This window comes from Salvelinus namaycush, chromosome 35, assembly GCF_016432855.1.
Source record: "Salvelinus namaycush isolate Seneca chromosome 35, SaNama_1.0, whole genome shotgun sequence".
Classification (NCBI taxonomy): domain Eukaryota; kingdom Metazoa; phylum Chordata; class Actinopteri; order Salmoniformes; family Salmonidae; genus Salvelinus; species Salvelinus namaycush.
Window position 1 is genome coordinate 21,834,891 of NC_052341.1, and position 24,154 is coordinate 21,859,044.

General features: G+C 43.4%; 1 protein-coding gene across 5 annotated transcripts in view; it reads right to left on the reverse strand.

Annotated features, from left to right (window-relative positions):
• The window catches only part of abcc3 (ATP-binding cassette, sub-family C (CFTR/MRP), member 3), a 56,971-nt gene that overhangs the window by 12,962 nt on the left and 19,855 nt on the right, over positions 1-24,154 (reverse strand). For 4 of the 5 annotated variants that reach the window (XM_038974800.1, XM_038974801.1, XM_038974803.1 and 1 more), the window contains exons 2-20: positions 16,633-16,809; positions 16,184-16,309; positions 14,366-14,503; positions 13,529-13,654; positions 13,361-13,422; positions 12,960-13,091; positions 9,505-9,744; positions 6,940-7,117; positions 6,681-6,842; positions 6,191-6,283; positions 5,374-5,577; positions 5,019-5,165; positions 4,717-4,804; positions 4,129-4,195; positions 3,912-4,038; positions 3,511-3,687; positions 2,953-3,120; positions 1,259-1,442; positions 458-566 (exon numbers count right to left, since the gene is read on the reverse strand). In XM_038974800.1, coding sequence (XP_038830728.1) covers positions 458-566; positions 1,259-1,442; positions 2,953-3,120; positions 3,511-3,687; positions 3,912-4,038; positions 4,129-4,195; positions 4,717-4,804; positions 5,019-5,165; positions 5,374-5,577; positions 6,191-6,283; positions 6,681-6,842; positions 6,940-7,117; positions 9,505-9,744; positions 12,960-13,091; positions 13,361-13,422; positions 13,529-13,654; positions 14,366-14,503; positions 16,184-16,309; positions 16,633-16,809 — 2,705 coding nt within the window. Of the gene's footprint in view, positions 1-457; positions 567-1,258; positions 1,443-2,952; positions 3,121-3,510; positions 3,688-3,911; positions 4,039-4,128; positions 4,196-4,716; positions 4,805-5,018; positions 5,166-5,373; positions 5,578-6,190; positions 6,284-6,680; positions 6,843-6,939; positions 7,118-9,504; positions 9,745-12,959; positions 13,092-13,360; positions 13,423-13,528; positions 13,655-14,365; positions 14,504-16,183; positions 16,310-16,632; positions 16,810-24,154 lie in introns of those variants that run through there. The other variant, XM_038974804.1, reaches the window with a different exon arrangement.

The window sequence follows — 24,154 nt, forward strand, 5'->3', positions numbered from 1 at the left end:
GACGCTCTCCATTAGTTGCTTATTCATCATATTTGCTGCTACTTCACTCAATTCCGTTTTAAAAGTCTTCCTTCCTAATTGTTGTACATTCCCTGAGACCAACCAGAAACATTTCCTTCGACAAATATTCCTAGATTTTCATAACAATCACACGTGGTCTCTCATTTTTGCATCACCACATTTTACACGAGGCAAAAGAGGTGCACTTCAATTCATTCGCTTAGTGCAGCGGGAGGGGGATTTTTGTCCGGGGGAGGTGCCCCCATTGACCCGCATTTGTTTGTTTTTTAAATGACCCTACTGTGACATTTTATAAAAACATTGCAAATTGGCATGCAAAATGTCCGAATTGCCGCAGCAAAATCAGGCATTTTGGCCCGCAACTATCACAAAAAAAAAAACACAGAAGAATCCTGGAGGGACTGCCTTATGAACTGTTACAGAGACTTATAAGTACCTTATGAACTGTCTCTTTGCCTCATTGACCACTGGTTCGTTGTCCACCATATCTGTATGGTTGCTAAGGGCGTCATCAGGGAAGTCTTCTTCTTCGTCAGTCAAAGCCTCTGTGGGTGTTGAGTCACAGTGTTACCGTGGTAATTATGTAGCAGGTGTACACACTCCTATAGGTGTTAGGCAGGGACAGCCAACTCTTCTCCTAGAGAGCTACTGGGTATTTAGGGTTTTGCTCCAACCCTACTCTAACAAACCTGAATCAGCTAGTAGCTTGCACACCCAGTAGCCTTCAAGGACACATGTTGGCACGCACTGGTGTAGGGGGAACAGTGGAACCCCAAGGGCATTAACATCAACAGAATCTGCTCTTCTGCTTTAGCCCTCAAATTCAAATCTGGACCTTGAAGCCAGTTCCACTGCTTTTCTTCATTCTTCCCCTCTAAATCAGAGACCAATTTAAACCTGGGACCACTTACGGAAGCCCGTCGGAGCGGGGGGGGGACAGGTCGCTGACTAGTGGTGGCAATTCAGCATGATACATGTCCATTGGGGTGGGGGCAGGGTAAAATGTCCATTGAGGTGGGGGGTTAATATGAAAACATTTAACTACACATAAGAAAACATTTGAAGTATTCCAAATACATGTTCTCACATGATTTCACGTGACCAAAAATGTATGTGGTTTTTCTTTAAGGGACACCAAGTGGGTGCAATTAATTACCAGGTGGAAGTAGAACAGAAAACCAGCATCGTAGGGTAAGATTCAAATACCCCTGTGCTATAGTAACTATAGTAGTTGTACCTGTTGCCTCGTCCTCCTCGATGATGTCCTCCAGGGAATAGTTCCTGAGGAACTCAGCGAATGCCCCATTCTGTTTGAGCAGCTCTTGGTACGAGCCCATCTCCGACACCCTGCCCTCCACCATCACCACTATGTTATCCACCTGCGGCAGGAAGCTGATGCCGTGCGTCACCAGGATACGCGTCTTGAGAGAAAAGAGGATCTGTCATTAAGGCTGGGAATTGCCAGGGACCTCATGATACTTTACTATCACGATACTTTATTATCACAATACTTAGGTGCCGATATTGGTTGCGATTCTATACGTTTCACTATTCTATCTATATGTGTTGCGATTCTATACGTTTCACTATTCTATCTATATGTGTTGCGATTCTATACGTTTCACTATTCCATCTATATGTGTTGCGATTCTATACGTTTCACTATTCTATCTATATGTGTTGCGATTCTATACGTTTCACTATTCTATCTATATGTGTTGCGATTCTATACGTTTCACTATTCCATCTATATGTGTTGCGATTCTATACGTTTCACTATTCTATCTATATGTGTTGCGATTCTATACGTTTCACTATTCTATCTATATGTGTTGCGATTCTATACGTTTCACTATTCTATATGTGTTGCGATTCTATACGTTTCACTATTCTATATGTGTTGCGATTCTATACGTTTCACTATTCTATATGTGTTGCGATTCTATACGTTTCACTATTCTATATCGCTATTGCGATTCTATACGTTTCACTATTCTATATCGCTATTGCGATTCTATACGTTTCACTATTCTATATCGCTATTGCGATTCTATACGTTTCACTATTCTATATCGCTATTGCGATTCGATACTGAGATTTTATTGCAATTCGATGTTCTAATAAATCTGCTTAAAACATGTTGACTCACCATTTAAAAAGAAGATGAGAACAAACTATAGAAGGAGAAATACCTGAGCTAGAGAATTTATATTTGGAGTCATAGAATCTATACAACATCTTCAGGTGCTTCTACACCTGCATTGCTTGCTGTTTGGGGTTTTAGGCTGGGTTTCTGTACAGCACTTTGAGATATCAGCTGATGTAAGAAGGGCTATATAAATACATTTGATTTGATTTAAAAATAGTGATACTATACTGTATACATTTTCCCCCCCATCACTTACTGTCATGTTAGTTCAATTATTCTTAGTGTTGCATATGCAGCAGGACAGTGAACATTCAAATATAGGAAGTGACACTCACTATAATAATGAAACAACCACAAACACACTGCACATGAAAGCCCCACCGAAGACGATGTGTATTACACATATTGAATTTACACACCCAAGTCTGTACATACGTTTCTTATCAGCGCAATAAAGTCGTACATTTGATACTAAACCAACAAGTATAGGATTGAAAACAATAAACCACAGATAAGAGCTACCATTTCCTCTATTGTAGGCGAGGACTCTTCAAAATGGGGTTTTACTATGTGAACTAGACAGAATATAGCTCATGTACTTGTCAGTTATGAGGAGATTCCCACTGTTGTCCTTTTTAACATGGCCATGTAGTGCCATACCACCAAATATTGTTGATAATGGACAAGATATCTAACCAGTTAATGTCTCTGCTACCACTCAGCATGTGTCTCTCTTCTTCTGTAGTGTATGGAGAACAGAGCAGAGTGACTCTTCTACTCACCTTGCCCTGCAGCGCCCCCTCTGGGCCAATGACATGGTCGAAGATGTGTTTGGCCACGTGGGCGTCCACGGCAGAGAGAGGGTCGTCCAGCAGGTAGACGTCTGCCTTGTTGTACAGAGCTCTGGCCAGACTGACCCTCTGTCTCTGACCACCTGATAGGTTGATTCCCTGAGAGAGAAAGAGAGAAAGGAGAAAGAGAGAGGAGAAATAGAGAGAGGAGAGAAAGAGGAGAGAAGAGAGAAAGTGAGGAGAAAGAAAGAAAGGAGAAATAGAGAGAGAGGAGAGAAAGAGAGTGGAGAGAAAGAAAGAAAGGAGAGAAGAGAGAGAGGGAATGAAAGAAAGAAAGGAGAAATAGAGAGAGTGGAGAGAGAGACAGAGAGAGAAAGAGAAAGAGAGGAGAGAGACAGACACAAGCAAATCACTGATCTCAAAATAAGTTGCTTTGTTTGAGACTCGAAGACTCATCTTAGCTCCCAGAACTGATGCCTTTAGTTGTGGGCTAACATGACCTTTAGCCCCAAAAAACAAACCAGGTTAGATTCTATTCCATCTCCCTACCTTCTCTCCGATCTCTGTCAGGTCTCCTCCAGGTAGTACTTCCAGGTCCTGGGTCAGAGCGCAGGCCTCCAAACAACAGCGGTACTTCTGCTCGTTGTAGGCCTTGCCAAATAGGATGTTGTCTCTCAGAGTGGCATTCTGGATCCAGGCTTGCTGCGGGACGTAGGCCACCGAACCCTGAAAGGAGAGGAGGGAGAAAACTCAGTACAGCTGGGAGAGGAGGGAGAAAACTCAGTACAGCTGAAAACTATAACTGGACCCAAACAATCAGTCTATCAATCGTTCAATCAATCAATAAAGCAATTGACCCACTAATCAATTCATCAATCGAGCAAATGCCCCAGTAAAATCAAATCAATCAACCAACCTTCAGTTAGCATAATTGAATTCAGTGGACATACCTGTATAGAGATGTCTCCCTCCATTTTCTCCATCTCTCCCAGTAGAGCTGACACCAGAGAAGACTTTCCACAGCCGACATGTCCTACCACCGCTAGCAGTGAGCCCTGGGGCACCATCAGGTTTATACTGGGACACACACACACACACACACACAGTCAGTGCATTCTTTCCCTTGAATAGTTATTGTCCTTTGCATGATGCAACTTGCCAACATACTTGTGTAGAGCAGGAGGATCTTGTTTTGCCCAGGTGAACTTCCCATTGACAACAGTCACTGAGCTATCTGAAGGCGAGAATGCATTGCAGTTACAAAAACAGGAACCATGACACAGCATTACCAAACTGGCAAAAACAGAAGGAGTTACAGAAGGAAAAGCAATGACTGTGGAATCCGTCCATCTAAATCTAAGTCACCTCAACTTAAGAGTCTAAAATGTTATTATTACAAAAGCCAAGAGTTATGACGATGCAAAACTGAAATTGATTACATAATCCCTCATAGTTTCTATTGAAAACCTAACCGCCTACAGTAATGGCAGGCAGTGGTGCCATGGTAACGGCCCATGTAAGCATGACTCAGCAGTAACCATAGAACTAGGAATTACAATAGTAATTTAATAGGATCTCTATGGCAGAAACATAGACAATTAGAATGCCTCAGAGGCCCCGTCCCATTAGCTTTCTTCTATACCACCCCTTCATGTCAGTGAAAACCTAAGGGGTATCGGAAGGGCCTAGGGGGTGAAATGAAACCAGCCCAGCCAAGTTTGGGGTGGTCCCTTCTTCAGCTGGTTCAATGTTCACCTGTGGCAGTGTTAGTCCGGTCCACAGACTCTGGGTCCAGCTCATCATGACTCAGGAAGTCCTGGATACGCTTCAGGGACACGCTGGCCTTGGAGTAGCAACAGAGTCAACACACGCACACAACGCAAAAGCATGCACAACATCCACAGGAGGAATGAAAGAAGTAATAAGAGGAGGAGTGAGAGAAAGAGGAATGAGAGAAGTAGCGGGAAAAGAAAGTGACAGAATTAAAAAATTGAGAGGAGTGAGACAAGGAGAGAAAAGAAGGAGTAAGAGAACGATAGAGGAGGAGAAGAGCCTACCTGTACGATACAGCTGATGACTTGGGGCAACATATTGAGAGGGAACCGTAAGATGTTGAACAGAGACAAAGATACAAAGGCTTTCTCCGCGTCTAAAATGTTATTTTTATCCACAGTCACATACACTGCAAACGTTGTCAAGGCAACCTGAGGAGACATTAAAAAAAAGAAGAAAAGCTTGGAAATAGATCCTCTGGACAGCTCATTGATCTGCAGCTTTCAGTTGTACTCTGTCCATCTAAAATAGCTAGCTAATAGTCAGAGTTAACCTTCCTTCCTCCATGCAAAGTGATATAGCGCGTACAACAATAATAATATAGGAGTGTGTGTGTGCGTGCCGGAGTGTGTCCCGTACTAGGAATGGTGCACTGGTCCAGGCCACGGTAGACAGAGCACCGAGGTAGGCCGTCTTGCGGAGGACATTGAGCTCGTTCTGTCTGATCTCCAGAACCTTGTCTTTAAAGGAGCTCTCCCAGGCGTACAACTTCAACACTTTGATCCCGTTCAGAATCTCGTTCATCAGTTTGATGCGAGCGTCCTTGTACTGCATCTGCTCCACCTTAAGAGACAACAGGAGGGGGGTGGAGAGAGGGAGGGGGGGAGAGAGGGGAGGGGGAGGTGGGAGATATCCTCTGTCCATGTCAAAACAATGCTACTTTAGAGATGTAGACCGCTTGGCTGTCGAAACGTTGGTAAATAAATGAATGCGTCGGATTTAACAGAGTGTCGCTTTTCCTTTTCTTTTAAAATACCTTACTTTAACACTCATTAAAAAGTGGCTTTGATAGCTGCTCAAAGACAAAAAAGCACAAACATTTCTGAGCAAACTGACAGACCACAGAGTTTTTGAAGTACAGAGGCGCAAAAAAGGTATAGAACACTTCACTCATCTTTCCACCCACAAGCCAACTAGTTTTAAGAGCAGCCTGCTCACTATAGTACAAACTCACAGGAGATCTTTACAGTGCTTTGGTGTTTGATCATGAGCATTTTTGTGGTAAAAAGTTGCACACGTTTCTACTTTGACACACTTGGATGAGAAGCCGTTTGTTCAATCTATGAGACTTCTTCATCTTAATTACAATCATCATCAACACCATCCTTCTAATCGTGATCATCACCATCACTTCAACGCCATATCACAAACAATAAGCAGAGGGAGGTGTGTATACCTGGTAGGCTCGTGTCTTCACAGCAATGGCAGCATTTAAGGGGATCAGCAGGATCATCACAGCAACACCAGCCAGCACTGACGGACCCAGATTCTACAACACAGAGATAAGGCAGGTTCAATCAACACAACAGAGATGGACCCCAGAAAGACCACGTATGACTAATCAACACAGAGAGCAGGGGTGTAATCATTAGTCGGATTAAGTTGCAAAACGTTAACCGTTAACTTTAGGAACCAAACGGAAGCAAACGGAGTGAAATGAAACAGGGAGGGACCTAGAAACTCGTTTTTGTTGCTAAATGTTTACCGTTTTGAAGTAAACGGTTTCCCTGGCAAAACATTTTCTGTTGCAAACGGAATCCCACTAATGAATACGCTCCAGGCACAGTCATTCTGGATCTCATCTCATTAGATCTATTCCCCATACAGTGCACTACTTTGGCTATGGTGGACTAATAAACCCACCTCCATGGAAAGAACCCACCCACCTGCCACAGGAAGTATAGTGCCAGTATGATCTGAAGTGGGGCGGACCACAGCATGTTGAGAAAGGTGGTGAGATCCATGAAGCGCTGAGCGTCCACTGACATCAGGTTGACTATCTCTCCCACTGTAGTTGTACGTTTGGCCGCGTTCGTGATGATCAGAGACTAGGGAGAGAGAGAAAGGACAGAAGAGAAAGACAAAAATACTATTTTCACCACTGTGTGTGTGTGTGTGTGTGTGTGTGTGTGTGTGTGTGTGTACCTTCCTGTAGATGGCTCCTATGATGGAGGTGCGGAGCCTCATCCCAGTGACGAAGCAGTACTGGAAGTGTTGGTGCAGAATGAGAGTCTGGAGAAAGGCTGCAAAGAACATGAGGAAGGCCAGGGCATATCCCCACCAGGTGGGAGCTCCCTTCTGCTTCGTGAATGAGATCAATAACCTGGAGGGAGGAGAGAGGAAGATGGGATAGTAAAAACAAAGAAAAACCCTTGAAGGAGTAGGTGTGTCCAAACTTTTGACTGGTACTGTATATACAAAATACATAGATTCTGTAGACTGATGAGGAAAACAAGCACATTAAACATGACATACAGTACCAGTCAAAAATGTGCACACACCTACTCATTCAAGGGTTTTTCTTTATTTTTACTATTTTTAACATTGTAGAATAATGGTGAAAAAATAAAAAAAACAAATTAAATAACACATATGGTATCATGTAGTAACCAAAAAAGTGTTAAACAAATCAAAATATATTTTATATTTGATATTCTTCAAAGTAGCCACCCTTTGCCTTGAGAGCTTTGGCATTGTCCCAACCAGCTTCACCTGGAATGCTTTTCCAATAGTCTTGAAGGAGTTCCCACATATGCAGAGTACTTGTTGGCTGCTTTTCCTTCACTTCACTCTGCAGTCCAACTCATTCCAAACCATCTCAATTGGGTTGAGGTCTGGTGATTGTGGAGGCCAGGTCATCTGATGCAGCACTCCATCACTCTACTTCTTGGTCAAATAGCCCTTACACGGCCTGGAGGTGTGTTGGGTCATTGTCCTGTTGAAAAACAAATGATAGTGGGACTAAGCGCAAACCAGATGGGATGCCGTATTGCTGCAGAATGCGGTGGTAGCCATGCTGGTTAAGTGTGCATTGAATTCTAAATAAATCACAGACAGTGTCACCAGCAAAGCACCATCACACCTCCTCCATGCTTCACGGTGGGAACCACACATGCAGATATCATCCGTTCACCTACTCTGCGTCTCACAAAGACACGCCGGTTGGAAGCAAAAATCTAAGATTTGGACTCATCAGACCAAAAGGACAGATTTCCACCGGTCTAATGTCCATTGTATGTGTTTCTTGGCCCAAGCAAGTCTCTTCTTATTGGTGTCCTTTAGTAGTGTTTTCTTTGCAGCAATTCAACCATGAAGGACTGATTCACGCAGTCTCCTCTGAACAGTTGATGTTGAGATGTGTCTGTTACTTGAACTCTGTGAAGCATTTATTTGGGCTGCAATCTGAGGTGCAGTTAACTCTAATGAACTTATCCTCTACAGTAGAGGTAACTGAGTCTTCCTTTCCTGTGGCGGTCCTCATGAGAGCCAGTTTCATCGTAGAGCTTGATGGTTTTTGCGACTGCACTTGAAGAAACTTTCTAAGTTCTCCGGATTGACATCTTCATGTCTTAAAATAATGATGGATTGTCATTTCTCTTTGCTTATTTAAGCTGTTCTTGCCATAATATGGACTTGGTCTTTTACCAAATAGATGGGGGGCGGGACAGGAAGAGTTTGTATACATTAACACAACTGATTGGCTCAAACACATTAAGATGGAAAGAAATTTCACAAATAAACTTTTATCAAGGCACACCTGTTAATTGAAATGCATTCCAGGTGACTACCTCATGAAGCTGGTTGAGAGAATGCCAAGAGTGTGCAAAGCTGTCATCAAGGCAAAGGGTGGCTACTTAGAAGATTCTAAAATATTAACACTTTTTGGGTTACTACATTCCATGTGTGTTACTTCATAGTTTTGATGTCTTCACTGTTATTCTACAATGTAGAAAATAGTAAAAATAAAGAAAAACCCTTGAATGAGTAGGTGTGCCCAAACTTTTGGCTGGTACTGTAGATGGGTTTATGCTTCACAGAAAGCCTCCCATCATTCAAATACACACCATCATAACAACCTACACAGGGAACACATTTGCACGTCGGCTTTACATCGCAAACAAATAAAACAACACTTGACAGCCGAGGAGGACCATAAGGACGTAGACCAATCAACATGCAAATCATATTTTTCCTGGAAATAAGAGACTATGACACATTTTTAATGTAGTGGAAACACTGTGGTAGTGAGAATATTTGTTTAAACATTTTAGTCATTTAGCAGACGCTCTTATCCGGAGCGACTTACAGGAGCAATTAGGGTTAAGTGCCTTGCTTCAATTAGACAGCTCTGGGTTACTGGCCCAACAGCTTAATCGCTAGACTACTACCCAGCCCACATTGGTAAAAACATTATTACATCGTAGCTACTAGAGTGTGCAGCTTTTCCTTTTCTTTTAAAATAGTGTATTTTAACACTCGTTAAAGCTGCTCAAAGACACTCTGTCACTCTGTAAAGCTACAAGGAAACAAACACCCACCCCTATGATGGGTCTGATACAGGAAATACTGCTGCTGTACTAAATTAGCTTTATATTCTGATCTTTACTCAGAACTTTATTCAGACCACATTCAGCATGTTCATCTGCATTTGACATATAGACTTGGTAGGGCTTCATAAGGGTTTATAATGCTGCATAGTGCTCTATTTACTTGAGGAGCTGTGGGTTGACGAAGGTGATGAGGTCCTGTAGGAGTTTAAATGCAGATCCGATGAGGAAGTAGGGTCCGAAGGCCTTGATGAGGGAACGGAGGAAGGAGGGCTTCTTGGGGTCTTTTTGTTTGGACAGCAACACCTCCACCTCCTCAGGACTGCTCTCCCCCCCTACATGGTTGGACTCTCCCGCTGGCGGAGGTTTGGAGTACAGAGCCTGGGTGGACTGGTCCTCAGCACTGTGGAGAGAAGGGGTGGAAATAGGTTCCAAGTAGAAGAAGCATTCATCACATCCAGTTTCTACCCTTGAACATGAAGTTAGCAGAAATACTGTATATTTACGCATGATTTTCTCACACAATCGGAATGTGGAGGGGTTGGATTCCAACAGTCAATGAAACACAACTCTCCCTCACACCTCTAAAACAGGTTTGAGCAATTACAGGCTTAGGTCTCTCTTTCCTATCACTTTACTGGTTCTTCTGTTCACTGAAGGAAAACCGGACAGAAGTTGGCAGAGAAACTGAAGAGTAGTGAAAGAGCGAGCGAACATGAGAGCGAGCGAGAGCCAAAGAGAACATTTGGAACAATGACAGAGGTTAGAGTTCAGCATTCAGCAGACACTCCCAAGCTGGTGTCAAGTGTGTTTGGACAAGATTTATATTTGCATTTTTGTCATTTCCCAGACGCTCTTACAGTTAGTGTATTCACCTTAAGGTAGCTACGTACAACAACCACATCTCACAGTTTTCGAAACTTTCCTCAATAAAGCAGCTCTCTGCAAAGTCAGTGCCGGTAAGAAACAAACAATTACAACGGTACTGTGGGGCCCATGGCTATGTTGCCTGGAAAATATACACTACCGTTCAAAAGTTTGGGGTTACTGAGAAATGTCCTTGTTTTTTAAAGAAAAGCTATTTTTTTGTCCATTAAAATAACAGCAAATTGATCAGAAATACAGTGTAGACATTCTTAATGTTGTAAATGACTATTGTAGCAAATACACCCGTTAAAAATCGACAATTGTTCTTTACTTTTCTTTCAAAAACAAGGAAATTACTAGTGGCCCCAAACTTTTGAACGGTAGTGTGTGTCCACTTTAATAAGCTGAAGCAAAAAGCAGTTTCAGCTAATAGTTTTTTGCTCTTGAAAGCTTGTTTGACAAGTTTAAGCAGAAAGCTTTCTAGTTAAAGGTTTTTTGTGGTAGCCACCTGCTTTGATAAGTTAAAGTGGAAGACAAGACATTTTCAAAGAGAAACTTTATATAAATCCAATCAATTATTAATATCGTAGGATTGGGACGAATGATAAAATGGTCTTTTATCAGAGAAAAAGCAGCTACTCTGTGTTCAGAGCAGAAAGCAGGCTTAATATGGATACCAGCCAGGCTATGCCAGACAGATTTTCACTCCACTGCTTTCCAGTCACATTCCAGTTTTTTAAATTCACTGTAGCAGCCTGTTGGAATTCTCTGTATGATGTAAACACATCATGTATTAATGTAAACACATCAAAACACACAATGTTCCATCTGTGTGTTTTGTAACGATTTCCCTCCAACTCATCTTACTGATCTGTGGTGCTATTTCTGTCTTTGATACTAGCATGTTGGCTTTACTACTGTGTTTTCCACCCAAGACCAAAGATGCAGACACTGACTCAACATATTAAATGCTCAAAAGGTGCTGCACAATCCAGTGCTTACTATCCTAACAAGTTTTTGAACAGATATGAGCGATACTGGCTGGCGCCACATGAAAAACACACTTTATCCTTCTCACACATACGTGCACATGTACAAACACAAGCGTGCACACTCAGATCCCATAAAGACAACTTCCTCCCTCAGCTCTCCACAGTTCTGGGAATGATGTGAAAGGGCAAACTACTGTTGACTTAGGCTGTGTCATTTGGCTGTGTAACCTTAAACAAGGGAAACCATTCTCTACACAGTCATACTGCTGGGTCAATGTTGTTGTAACAAGTAAAATAAGGAAATAAGGATACTGATTTTCAAACTGTGAAAAAATGTATTATAACAAAAGAAGTTGTGAAAACATTGGAAGCCTTTGAGATAAGAAGCACCAAATGGAATATGTCCATTACAGGAAAGATTAAAGGAAATGTGGATGCTGGTCTCAAATCTAAATTTCTTAGAAATACACACTGAACAAAAATATAAAGCGCAACATGTAAAGTGTTAATCAGCTGAAATAAAAGATCCCAGAACTGCTTATTTCGCTAAAATGTTGTGCACAAATTTGTTTACATCCGTGTTAGTGAGCATTTCTCATTTGCCAAGATAATCCATCCACCTGACAGGTGTGGAATATCAAGAAGTTGATTCAACAGCATGATCATTACACAGGTGCACCTTGTGCTGGGGACAATACAAGGCCACTCTAAAATGTCCAGTTTTCGACCAGCCACCCGAACAGCTGATGAAACTGTGGGTTTGCACATCTGAAGAATTTCTGCACAAACTGTCAGAAACCGTTTCCGAGAAGCTTATCTGCGTGCTCGTCATCCTCACCAGGGTCTTGACCTGACTGCAGTTCAGCGTCATAACCGACTTCAGTGGGCAAATGCACACCTTCGATGGCCACTGGCATGCTGGAGAAGTGTGCTCTTTACGGATGAATCCCGGTTTCAACTGTACCAGGCAGATGGCGTTGTGTAGGCGATCGGTTTGCTGATGTCAACGTTGTGAACAGAGTGCCCTTTGGTGGCGGTGTGGTTATGGTAAGGGCAGGTATAAGCTACGGACAACGAACACAACTTAATTTGATCAATGGCAATTTGAATGCACAGAGATACCGTGACGAGATCCTGTGCCGCATTGTCGTGCCATTCATCCACCTCCATCACCTCATGTTTCAGCATGATAATGTACGGCCCCATGTTGCAAGGATCTGTACACAATTCCTAGAAGCTGAAAATGTGCCAGTTCTTCCATGGCCTGCATTCCCACCAGACATGTCACCCATTGAGCATGTTTGGAATACTCTGAATCGACGTGTACGGCAGCGTGTTCCAGTTCCACCAATATCCATCAAATTCGCAGAGCCATTGAAGAGTAGTGGGACAACATTCCACAAACAACAGCCTGATCAACTCCATGTGAAGGTGATGTGTCGATCTGCACGAGGCAAATTGTGGTCACACAAGATACTGACTTTTTTTTTTGATCCACGCCCCTACCTTTTCTTAAAAAGGTATCTGTGATCAACAGATGCATATCTGTATTCCCAGTCATGTGAAATCCATAGATTAGGGCTTCATTTATTTATTTCAATTGACAGATTTCCTTATATGAACTGTAACTCAGTACAAACGTTGAAATTGTTGCATGTTGCGTTTATATTTGTGTTCAGTATAATAATAGTTTTTCAGTTTCCTATTCTACCCCCCCACCCTCCTTTGCTCCCTCCCTCCATTTCCAATCCCTCCCTACCTGTGAGCCTTGGCCTGCTCCACCTCCCACTCCCGCAGTAGCTTGGGGACGACAACCTCTGAGCTGTCCCTCTTGTTCAGTGACCACAGGTCTTTGGCTTCCAGAGGGTTCTTATAGCCCTTGATGGCCATGCTGGGACAGAGAGGGACACAACACATTAGTGGAACTTCATGAAGTGCAAGATCCTGGAAAAGGCTTTATCCGTGTCCAGGAAACCAGGGCACAGAGAGAAGACTTGTTTGCGGTTCCATTGATTATTGATCAAATGTACTGATTACTTGTGGGAATAACATGCTTGAACATGAAATAGCTACAAGCCGTACAAATGTATAGGATAAGTCAATCCTGCACCAAGTCATAATTGTTGTACAGTATGTGTTGTATGGGGGAAATCATGTTACCTAGTGAACCACCAGAAGGTCATAGTCGAGAGGAAACCAGCAGTTGATTGAGGACAAGGATTCTGAGGAGAAAATGGCAGAGTAAGAAGAGGTCACAGTGTGTGTGTGTGTGTGTGTGTGTGTGTGTGTGTGTGTGTGTGTGTGTGTGTGTGTGTGTGAGAGACTCACGGGGTCTGTGTCTATGTTGGAGAAAAGTGGAGGTTTCTCGTTGAAGCAAGAGAGGATAAGCTCGGCTACGATCAGGCTGAAGTAGAAATAGAATGTGGTGAAACGCAACTTGTCTGAAATCTCACTCTGAAACAAGAACAGAGAAAGACTTTATTGACCTGTTGGAGGACATTTTGTTATGAAAGCCATTTCTTAAGGAAGCTGACAGACAATGCACTAACTGTCCTAGTCTCCTAAAGCGCTCTCTTACATATCGATGATCAGTCCCCCCAAACCCTGCTGAGCTAAAAACAACTAAGTCATCCAAAATCATTGCTTTGTCTCCCTGACCACAAGCCCTTCAGTCATTTTAAATAAAATATATAAAACACAACTAGGGGCTAATTGGTAGGATCAATGGGATAGTAAATAGCCAGAGCAGACCACAGGACTGATGTTGGCATGGTTTGACCTGGCTTGGCCCCAGTGTAGCTCTGGCTAGCTGTTAGGGCATTAGACTATGTTAGAGTATTAGACAGCCCTCAGTAGGCTAGGTTAGATAAGACGGCTAAGGCCCTGCAGGTCGCTAGGACAACAGACCTACTATTTCCCCTCTCTCTCGCTCTCTCTCTCCACCCAACCTCGGCCCTGCCTAACCTCCAAAACAACCAACCGTAAGTTATTTAGCCAGGGAAGGAGAGGGAGGGAAGGAAGGAAGGAGGAAGAGGGGGGTGGTAACCATGTTTTGAGAGAGGGAAAAGAAGGAGAGAGCTGAGGGAGATGGAGACATCTATAGATTTTAAACATCTCCTTCACCTCCGCCTATACAGTACACGTTAGGGGAAACCCTGATCTCACCTGATATTTGGCCTGTAGGATCTTGGAGCGGAAAGGCACTATGGCACACATCACTGACAGGAACCAGAATATAAATAGAATCCCTGAAGACTGGACCCCCCTCAACCTCTCAAACTGTATCAGAAACAAAGCTAGCAGCTGAGAAAGAGAGGAGGGAGAAAGGGAGAGTGAGGGAGCGAGGCATTGAGTGAACACGATTTAGATAAGCACAGAAACACACAGGGCATGTAAAGGTGAACATGCATCTCAGCTCTACTCTCTCCTTCGCTCACTCATGCATAGGACATGAGAGAGAGAAATGTGAGAGAAAAAACAACAACTTGTGAACCAGCATAGCAACTGCCTGTGAATAACAGCATGTTCACTAGGCTTATTCTACACCTCAGAGCATGCAACATACTGTAAAGGCTAATGGAATACAATGACAATCTAATCATCTACAAACACAACAATCAGGCTGGTCTCATAGACTAGACGTAACATAGTAAACAAAAATCTGGGACACTCAACTTAGTATGTATGATATGTTACCTTGGTATGGTTACATAAGAGGGAAGGTTACTTAAGGCAAAAACGGTGGTTGGTCGTTATGGATGGATGAGCGTATAACGCGAACGTCTAGCAACCCAAAGGTTGCATGTTCGAATCTCATCACGGACAACTTTAGCATTTTAGCTGATTAGCAACTTCTTACTACTTTTTGATCTACTTTACAACTACTTAGCATTTCAGCTTCCCCTTCCCAATAACCCTTTAACATAACTCCTAACCTTAACCCCAACTTAGCTAATGTTAGCCACCTAGCTAACATTAACGTTCGCCACCTAGCTAATGCTAGCTACAACAAATTAGAATTTGTAACATATCATACATATTGCAAATTTGTAACATATTGTATTAATTGCAATTCGTAACATGTCATATGAATTGGGACCGTGCTTCCACCCATCCAGTACATCTACTCGAAGCGTGGTCGTCACGGAGGCTGTGCTTCCTTCCATCCGGGACATTACACAAAATGGTGCCTGAGGAAGGCACGCAGCATCAACAAGGACCCCACACAACTCAGCCACGAGCTGTTCGCTCCCTTACCGTCTAGCAGACGGTATCAGAGCATGAGGTCTGATACCAAAAGGCTCAGAGACAGTTTCTATCTACAAGCCATCAGACTGCTGAACAGTTGAACTGGAGTGACCACCTGCTCTGATTCTCTGCACCTTAGCACACATTACAACTGCTGCTACCAGACTCTTATTATACTGCTCAAGTTAAACACTTGCTCTCCATCCCCCCTTCCCCCAAACACATGTAAATATTTTACTATAAATTGTGCCTTCCTGTATTACATTTATACTAAAATTGTTCATCTATTCTACTGCCATTTACTTCATGTTCGTATTATTATTTTTAACTATTTCTTATGGTTGTTGCATTGTCGGGAAGGAACCTGCAAGTAAGCATTTCATTGGACAATGTATACCATGCGTATCCCGCATGAGTAATAAAACTTGAAACTTGAATTGTAAATCGTAACTTATCATACAAAATGGATGATGGACATCCACAAATTAATACATACCAAACATATTATACTAATTTGAGTGTCCCAGATTTCCGGTTACTATGTTACGTCTACTCCTGAGTCCAGGTTGCAACAATACATACATGATTGATTGACAAGTTATGGATTCAAAATACTGGTCACTAAGCAACAAGACCCCAAAAATAAGGTACTTTTCAGGAAGTGAGTTGAACACTGTACTGTATGACTGTACTGCATGTTTACAACGCCACGCCCTGTTGGTTGTGTACAAGTACCATCGTCATGCCAACCACCAGCGGAGTGACGAAGTAGATGGGTGGCTTTGTGTCCCCCTGCTGCAGCTCATGGAAGGTGCCGAAAAGATCTGTCCAACACACAATCCACAACACCAACCCAAAGACCTAGAGGATGAAAGGGGAGGGGTGAGAAAGAAATAAACCCAAAACTGAGCAGGAGTAATTTGATCAAAACCCATCTAAACTGTCTGAACAAGCTTGAATGTCTGGTACGTTTTCCAGTACCGGTCATTAGCCTGTCTGATAAACATTTCCACTATTCCCCTATCGTGCATCAACTAACTAATCTAATAAGGGCTATGAAACAGGATATGAATCTCAGGCAACAAACAGTATTGCATCGAGAGAGAGACGGAGACAGAGACAACTGGACAGACAGCGCATGCATGTCCGCATACAGCAGCCCAGTGCGTGGTGTGGTCCCTCACCGTTTTCACTCTGTTAAGGATGGACATCATGATATAACCCTTGTTGTTCCTCTGGAGGTAGAAGAGGTAGGGAGGGCAAGCAAGCCACAGGTACACACAAGGCAGCCATGACAGCACTGACAGCTGGAAACATTCCGGCAGGTCTGGGCTGTCTGTGTGGAGCGTCTGATTGGCTACCTGGAATCAAATAAGATGGATACCAATGGATTGAGACCAATACACTTTAAATGTCAACTCATCAAACACATATCCAGTGGGGCCCATCAAATTGCGCCCTATAGTCCCTGTGCAGTGCTTTACTTTTGGACAGAACCCATGACATCAATATGGCTCGAAGTAGTGTCCTATATAGGCCTAGGGAATAGTGTGTCATTATGAACTTACCCAGGTCTAGTGTTTGTTCTGACAGAACACCAGTACTGTATATAAATCAGTACTGAACATTATCAGTAGTCAAGCCACTTGCTCCTGTCTGACCCCAGGTCATTTGGGGCTGTCTAACTGTGCGGAATGTCGCATGACATCAGCTGGCTTAGAGGCCGAGAGAGGGACCGGCACACCATAGGTTGTTGCTGTACTTGTTGCTGTAGCCTAGTTACGTAGAAGGGACAGTGTTCATACTGTAAACTTCCAATGCAAATGTAGAGGGGAAAACCACAGCTTGGGGGCTGAGCTGAATCACAGACACTAAGAACTGAGTAGTGAAACTCGAGAGAGTGAGAAGCATCTTGTGATACAGAAACAAACTGCACTACTCTCAAACATCATATTTAATTATAATTATAATAATTACATTTTTAAAGCACTTCATTATACAAGAATAAGCTCAAAGTGCATTAGAGATCAAATAGAAATAGTTAAAAAACAAATACACTGAGTATACAAAATATTAAGAACACCTGCGCCGGAGAAGGCGGCAGACGTTTTACGTGTCCCCAACCGATTGTTATTTTTGTTTGTTTATTTGAGTTGTTTGTATTTTTATTTTTTTACTTATTTTGTACATAATGTTGCCGCTACCGTCTGTTATGACCAAAAATAACTTCTGGACATCAGGCCTGCGATTACTCACCACGCACTTACAGAATCCTTTTTCCCCCTTTAACGAGTCTGACGAGCCCGACGCGAACGATATACTGCTTTCTCGGGAACAGGCCCAGATCCCTGTGATTTGCGTGAAGAGGAGGCGGAGAAAAAGGGGCCAGAGGGCGGGCTGCCTTCTGAGAATTCGTATGCGATTGAATAAACCCCCACTTACTTCCATTCTGCTAGCAAACGTGCAATCTTTGGAGAATAAATCGATGACCTACGCGGAAAATTAAATACTAACGGGACATTCAAAACTGTAATATCTTATTCCTCACAGAGTCGTGGCTGAATGACGACACTATCAACATACAGCTGGCTGGTTATACACTGCACCGGCAGGACAGAACAGCGGCGTCTGGTAAGACAAGGGGCGGATGACTATGTATTTTTGTAAATAACAGCTGGTGCACGATATCTAAGGAAGTCTCGAGCTATTGCGCGCCTGAGGTAGAGTATCTCATGATAAACTGTAGACCACACAATCTACCTAGAGAGTTTATCTGTATTTTTCATAGCTGTTTACATACCACCACAGTCAAATGCTGGCACTAAGACAGCATCGAATGAGCTGTATTTTGCCATAAGCAAACAAGAAAATGCTCACCCAGAGGCTGCGCTCCTAGTAGATGGGGACTGTAATGCAGGGAAACTTCATTCCACATTTTTATCAGCATGTTAAATGTGCAACCAGAGAGAGAGAGAAAGATAAACATAAATAAAAATAAATAAATAAAACTGGACCACATTTACTCCACACACAGAGATGCATACACAGCTCTCCCTTGCCCTACATTTGGCAAATATGACCATAATTATATCCTCCTGATTCCTGCTTACAAGCAAAAATGAAAGCAGGAAGCACCAGTGACTAGATCAATAAAAATAAAAAAAATCAGATGAAGCAGATGCTAAGCTACAGGACTGTTTTGCTAGCACAGACTGGAATAGGAATATACCCCAACCAGAAGCCATGGATTACAGGCAACATCCGCACTGAGCTAAAGGCTAGAGCTGCCGCTTTCAAGGAGTGGGACTCTAACCCGGAAGCTTATAAGAAATCACGCTATGCCCGCCGACGAACCATGAAACAGGCAAAGCGTCAATACAAGACTAAGATCGAATCGTACTACGCCGGCTCTGACACTCGTCAGATGTGGCAGGGCTTGCAAACCATTACAGACTACAAAAGGGAAGCACAGCCGAGAGCTGCCCAGTGACACGAGCATGCCAGACGAGCTAAACTACTTCTATGCTCGCTTCGAGGCATGAAACATGCATGAGAGCACCAGCTGTTCAGGAAAACTGTGTGATCATGCTCTCTGCAGCCGATGTGAGTAAGACTTTGAAAGGCTGGTCATGGCTCACATCAACACCATTATCCCAGAAACCCTAGACTCACTCCAATTTGCATACCGCCCCAACAGATCCACAGATGACGCAATCTCTATTACACTCCACACTGCCCTTTCCCACCTGGACAAAAGGAGCACCTATGTGAGAATGCTATTCATTGACTACAGCTCAGCGTTCAACACCATAGTGCTATCAAAGCTCATCAATAAGCTAAGGACCCTGGGACTAAACACTTCCCTCTGCAACTGGATCCTGGACTTCCTGACAGGCCGTCCCCAGGTGGTAAGGGTAGGTAACAACACATCCGCCATGCTGATCCTCAACACAGGATCAACTCAGTCCCCTCCTGTACTCCCTGTTCACTCATGACTACATGGCCAGGCACAACTCCAACACCATTAAGTTTCCGATGACACAACAGTAGTAGGCCTGATCACCAACAATGACGAGACAGCCTATTAGGGAGGGAGGTCAGACAACAACCTCTCCCTCAACGTGATCAAGACAAAGGAGATGACTGTGGACTAAAGGAAAAAGAGGACCGAGCACGCCCCCATTCTCATCGACGGGGCTGCAGTGGAGCAGGTTGAGAGCTTCAAGTTCCTTGGTGTCCACATCACCAACATGGTCAAAGCACACCAAGACAGTGGTGAAGAGGGCATGACAAAACCTAAGGAGACTGAAAAGATTTGGCATGGGTCCTCAGATCCTCAAAAGGTTCTACAGCTGCACCATCGAGAGCATCCTGACTGGTTGTATCACTGCCTGGTATGGCAACTGCTCGGCCTCCGACCGCAAGGCGCTACAGAGGGTAGTGCGTATGGTCCAGTACATCACCGGGGCCAAGCTTCCTGCCATCCAGGACCTCTGTACCAGGCGGTGTCAGAGAAAGGCCCTAAAAATTGTCAAAGACTCCAGCCACCCTAGTCATAGATTTCTCTCTGCTACCGCACGGCAAGCGGTACCGCAGCGCCAAGTCTAGGTCCAAGAGGCTTCTAAACAGCTTCTACCCCCAAGCCATAAGGCTCCTGAACACCTAATCAAATGGCTACCCAGACTATTTGCATTGCCCCCCGTTCTACACCGCTGCTACTCTCTGTTGTTATCATCTATGCAATCGTCACTTTAATAACTCTACCTACATGTACATATTACCTCAACTAACTGGTGCCCCCGCACATTGACTCTGTACCAGTACCCCCCTGTTTATAGTCTCACCATTGTTATTTTACTGCTGCTCTTTAAGTACTTTTTTTTCTTATCCATATTTTTTTTAACTGCGTTGTTGGTTAGGGGCTCGTAAGTAAGCATTTCACTGTAAGGTGAACACCTGTTGTATTCGGCGCATGTGACTAATAAAAATGTTATTTGATCTTTCCATGACATAGCTTTCACCTGGATTCACCTGGTCAGTCTATGATCCCTTATTGATGTCACTTGTTAAATCCACTTCAATCAGTGTAGATGAAGGGGAGGAGACAGGTTAAAGAAGGATTTTTAAACAAATGACACAATTCAGACATGGATTGTGTATGTGTGCCATCCAGAGGGTGAATGAGCAAGACAAAAGATGTAAGTGCCTTAGAACGGGGTATGGTAGTAGGTGCCAGGCACACCGGTCTATGTCAAGAGTTTGTGTGTTTCAAGAATGGTCCACCACCCAAAGGCCATCCAGCCAACTTGACACAACTGTGGGAAGCATTGGAATCAACATGGACCAGCATCCCTGTGGAACGCTTTCAACACCTTAGAGTCCATGTCCCAATGAATTGAGGCTGTTCTGAGGGGGAAAAGGGGGGTGCAACTCATTGTTAGGAAGGTGTTCCTAATGTTTGGTATACTCAGTGTATATGCCATTTAGCATATATGTATAGCTTTATTGATGTAGAATGGAGAAAACTAAGTTAAAGGTCCAATGCAGCTCAATATCAAAACAGCTTCTTAGCAAAGAGCCATTTCTCAAGCAAGAATTTGATAGGACTGTCGGAGTGGTCTGAGTGGGAGGGGAGAACTGAAAACTAGCTGTTATTGGCAGAGAGGTTTGGAACTCTTTCTTATTGGTGTATTAACTAATTTACCGCCTGATGTTACCAGGCAGCCCAAAACTCCATTACACCAAAACAGACTGAAATTTCAGCAAGTCTTTTCAAACAGCTCTTACACTAAAATGGCATTATCATAATTTTCACAATATTATTCCAACATCATACAGTAGTGTGGAAATATATACAAAACACAGGACAATCTCATGTATGACTGCACTGAGCCTTTAATTTAACCAGCCAGCAAGACTGGACAGCAAGGCAAGGACTCATAATGAAGAGAAATGACTGCCAATTACATTTCTGTCAGGGCATACTTATTTTTAATCATTTTAGGGCTCAAAAGAGAATATATAATATTCCAGGTTAGCATATGTACAGTATGCAAATAAGGTTATTTCCCAGTCAAGTTACCAGACCCGGTAAGTCATCATAGTCATAAACAGACATTAGCTGTTATAACTCCTAATGACAGCTGCTATGGCAGTCTTATGACAGTTAGTGCTATAATGCCTACATGGCACTAACACAACTAAAGTGCTACCAGTTTTGTGAGGCCCGATAACAATCCCAAAAGCCAGTGAGAGTATCTATGGAAGTATTTACCATGAATAGCTAAAGGATGCAGCCATATCTCAAAGACACGAGAGATGAAAGCATATCGTATCAAACTCATATCATATCGGCAGTGTGGCAGGCAGCCAGTGGTGAATGTGCTTTTAAGGACCGGACCAGGCAGTGGTGGAACAGAGTAGAAGAGGCCCAACCCCAGATACTTGACTAGATAAACACAGCTGCCCATGTTTCTGCCTGTCGGCACCCATCAGGGGAGTATATGTGGACGTGTGTGCATGCCGTGTGTCTGTATGATGTGTGTGGGGGGGGGGGGGGGGGGGGGGGGGGGGGCTGATCCAGACTGATCCATCCCATCTGTCAGTTTCCATTTCTGTAATGTATGTATATAAACATCCCAGGTGTCCTCCTAATAGTCTTCAGAACAACATGGAGAATGTGAGACAACAGTTGGACAGCGAAATGAATAAAAATGTGTGAATATGATAAGCAAAACATCATTTATTTGTACATATTCACATTGCCAGACTTGATTAATTTGTTCAGATGCCCTTTTAAAGCCAAAGAACTCACATACAGTTAGACACATGAACCATACCATTCCTTCCAATTAAACCAGTATAAATCAGTTGACAACAATGGAGGTAGCACTTTGGTCTTCAGTAGGACAATAGTTATACATAGAATGACTGGCCTTTACATTTGGCCCATCTGCTTAATGACCAGGATGAAAGAGCAGACCATGACTGAAAGAGCAGAGCATCATGACTGAATCATATTAGCATGACAGGACACAGGAATACACAGTATGGTTGTGTAAATCAAAAAAGGGACTGAACTGAATGAAGTGTGACTAAATAAAGTGAAGGTTTGCCCCTAGCCTGGCTAACAACCCAAACTCTGTATAACCAGGTTACTAGTTTTCCATTGTACCACGTGGGATGTTGCGTCAGGCTAGGCGCCTCCCCAGTGTGGCCATTATTTAGCTGCATCACTACAGTAGCTCAAATAAATATCACACTAGGGAACAGCCACACACCCTGAGCATTAGAAAACAAAAAACGCATTGACTTTGCTCTCAGTGAGTCACAAAGCGTGGCCTTTGCCTTTCCACTCTACGTGATGAGAACAATGGCCAGGTCTGCGGGAAGGTTGTGGTGTGTAGAGTAGAAGCTACGGTTGGATGATAGGTTGTGGTGTGTAGGGTAGAAGCTACGATTGGATGGTAGGTTGTGGTGTGTAGGGTAGAAGCTACGATTGGATGGTAGGTTGTGGTGTGTAGGTTGTGGTGTGTAGAGTAGAAGCTATGATTGGATGGTAGGTTGTGGTGTGTAGAGTAGAAGCTACGATTGGATGGTAGGTTGTGGTGTGTAGAGTAGAAGCTACGATTGGATGGTAGGTTGTGGTGTGTAGAGTAGAAGCTACGATTGGATGGTAGGTTGTGGTGTGTAGAGTAGAAGCTACGATTGGATGGTAGGTTGTGGTGTGTAGAGTAGAAGCTATGATTGGATGGTAGGTTGTGGTGTGTAGAGTAGAAGCTATGATTGGATGGTAGGTTGTGGTGTGTAGGGTAGAAGCTATGATTGGATGGTAGGTTGTGGTGTGTAGAGTAGAAGCTATGATTGGATGGTAGGTTGTGGTGTGTAGGGTAGAAGCTACGATTGGATGGTAGGTTGTGGTGTGTAGGTTGTGGTGTGTAGAGTAGAAGCTATGATTGGATGGTAGGTTGTGGTGTGTAGAGTAGAAGCTACGATTGGATGGTAGGTTGTGGTGTGTAGAGTAGAAGCTACGATTGGATGGTAGGTTGTGGTGTGTAGAGTAGAAGCTACGATTGGATGGTAGGTTGTGGTGTGTAGAGTAGAAGCTACGATTGGATGGTAGGTTGTGGTGTGTAGAGTAGAAGCTATGATTGGATGGTAGGTTGTGGTGTGTAGAGTAGAAGCTATGATTGGATGGTAGGTTGTGGTGTGTAGGGTAGAAGCTATGATTGGATGGTAGGTTGTGGTGTGTAGGGTAGGGTAGAAGCTACGATTGGATGGTAGGTTGTGGTGTGTAGAGTAGAAGCTATGATTGGATGGTAGGTTGTGGTGTGTAGGGTAGAAGCTACGATTGGATGGTAGGTTGTGGTGTGTAGAGTAGAAGCTATGATTGGATGGTAGGTTGTGGTGTGTAGAGTAGAAGCTATGATTGGATGGTAGGTTGTGGTGTGTAGGGTAGAAGCTACGATTGGATGGTAGGTTGTGGTGTGTAACCGGCTGGTCCATGTGTGATACACCCCAGCCATTCCTTTCTGTAGAGTCTGCCTGTCTCATCAACCTTCAGTACAGATGGCGGATGGTTAGCAGCACTAGTCAGTATTTACTGTATGTTTTGCATCTAAAATCAGGCCTGCTGGGTTGTGTTAACCAGTTTGAGGGAGGTAGCTAGCAGCCATCGCTCTGCTAATGACTTTAGTGTCCCTGTCT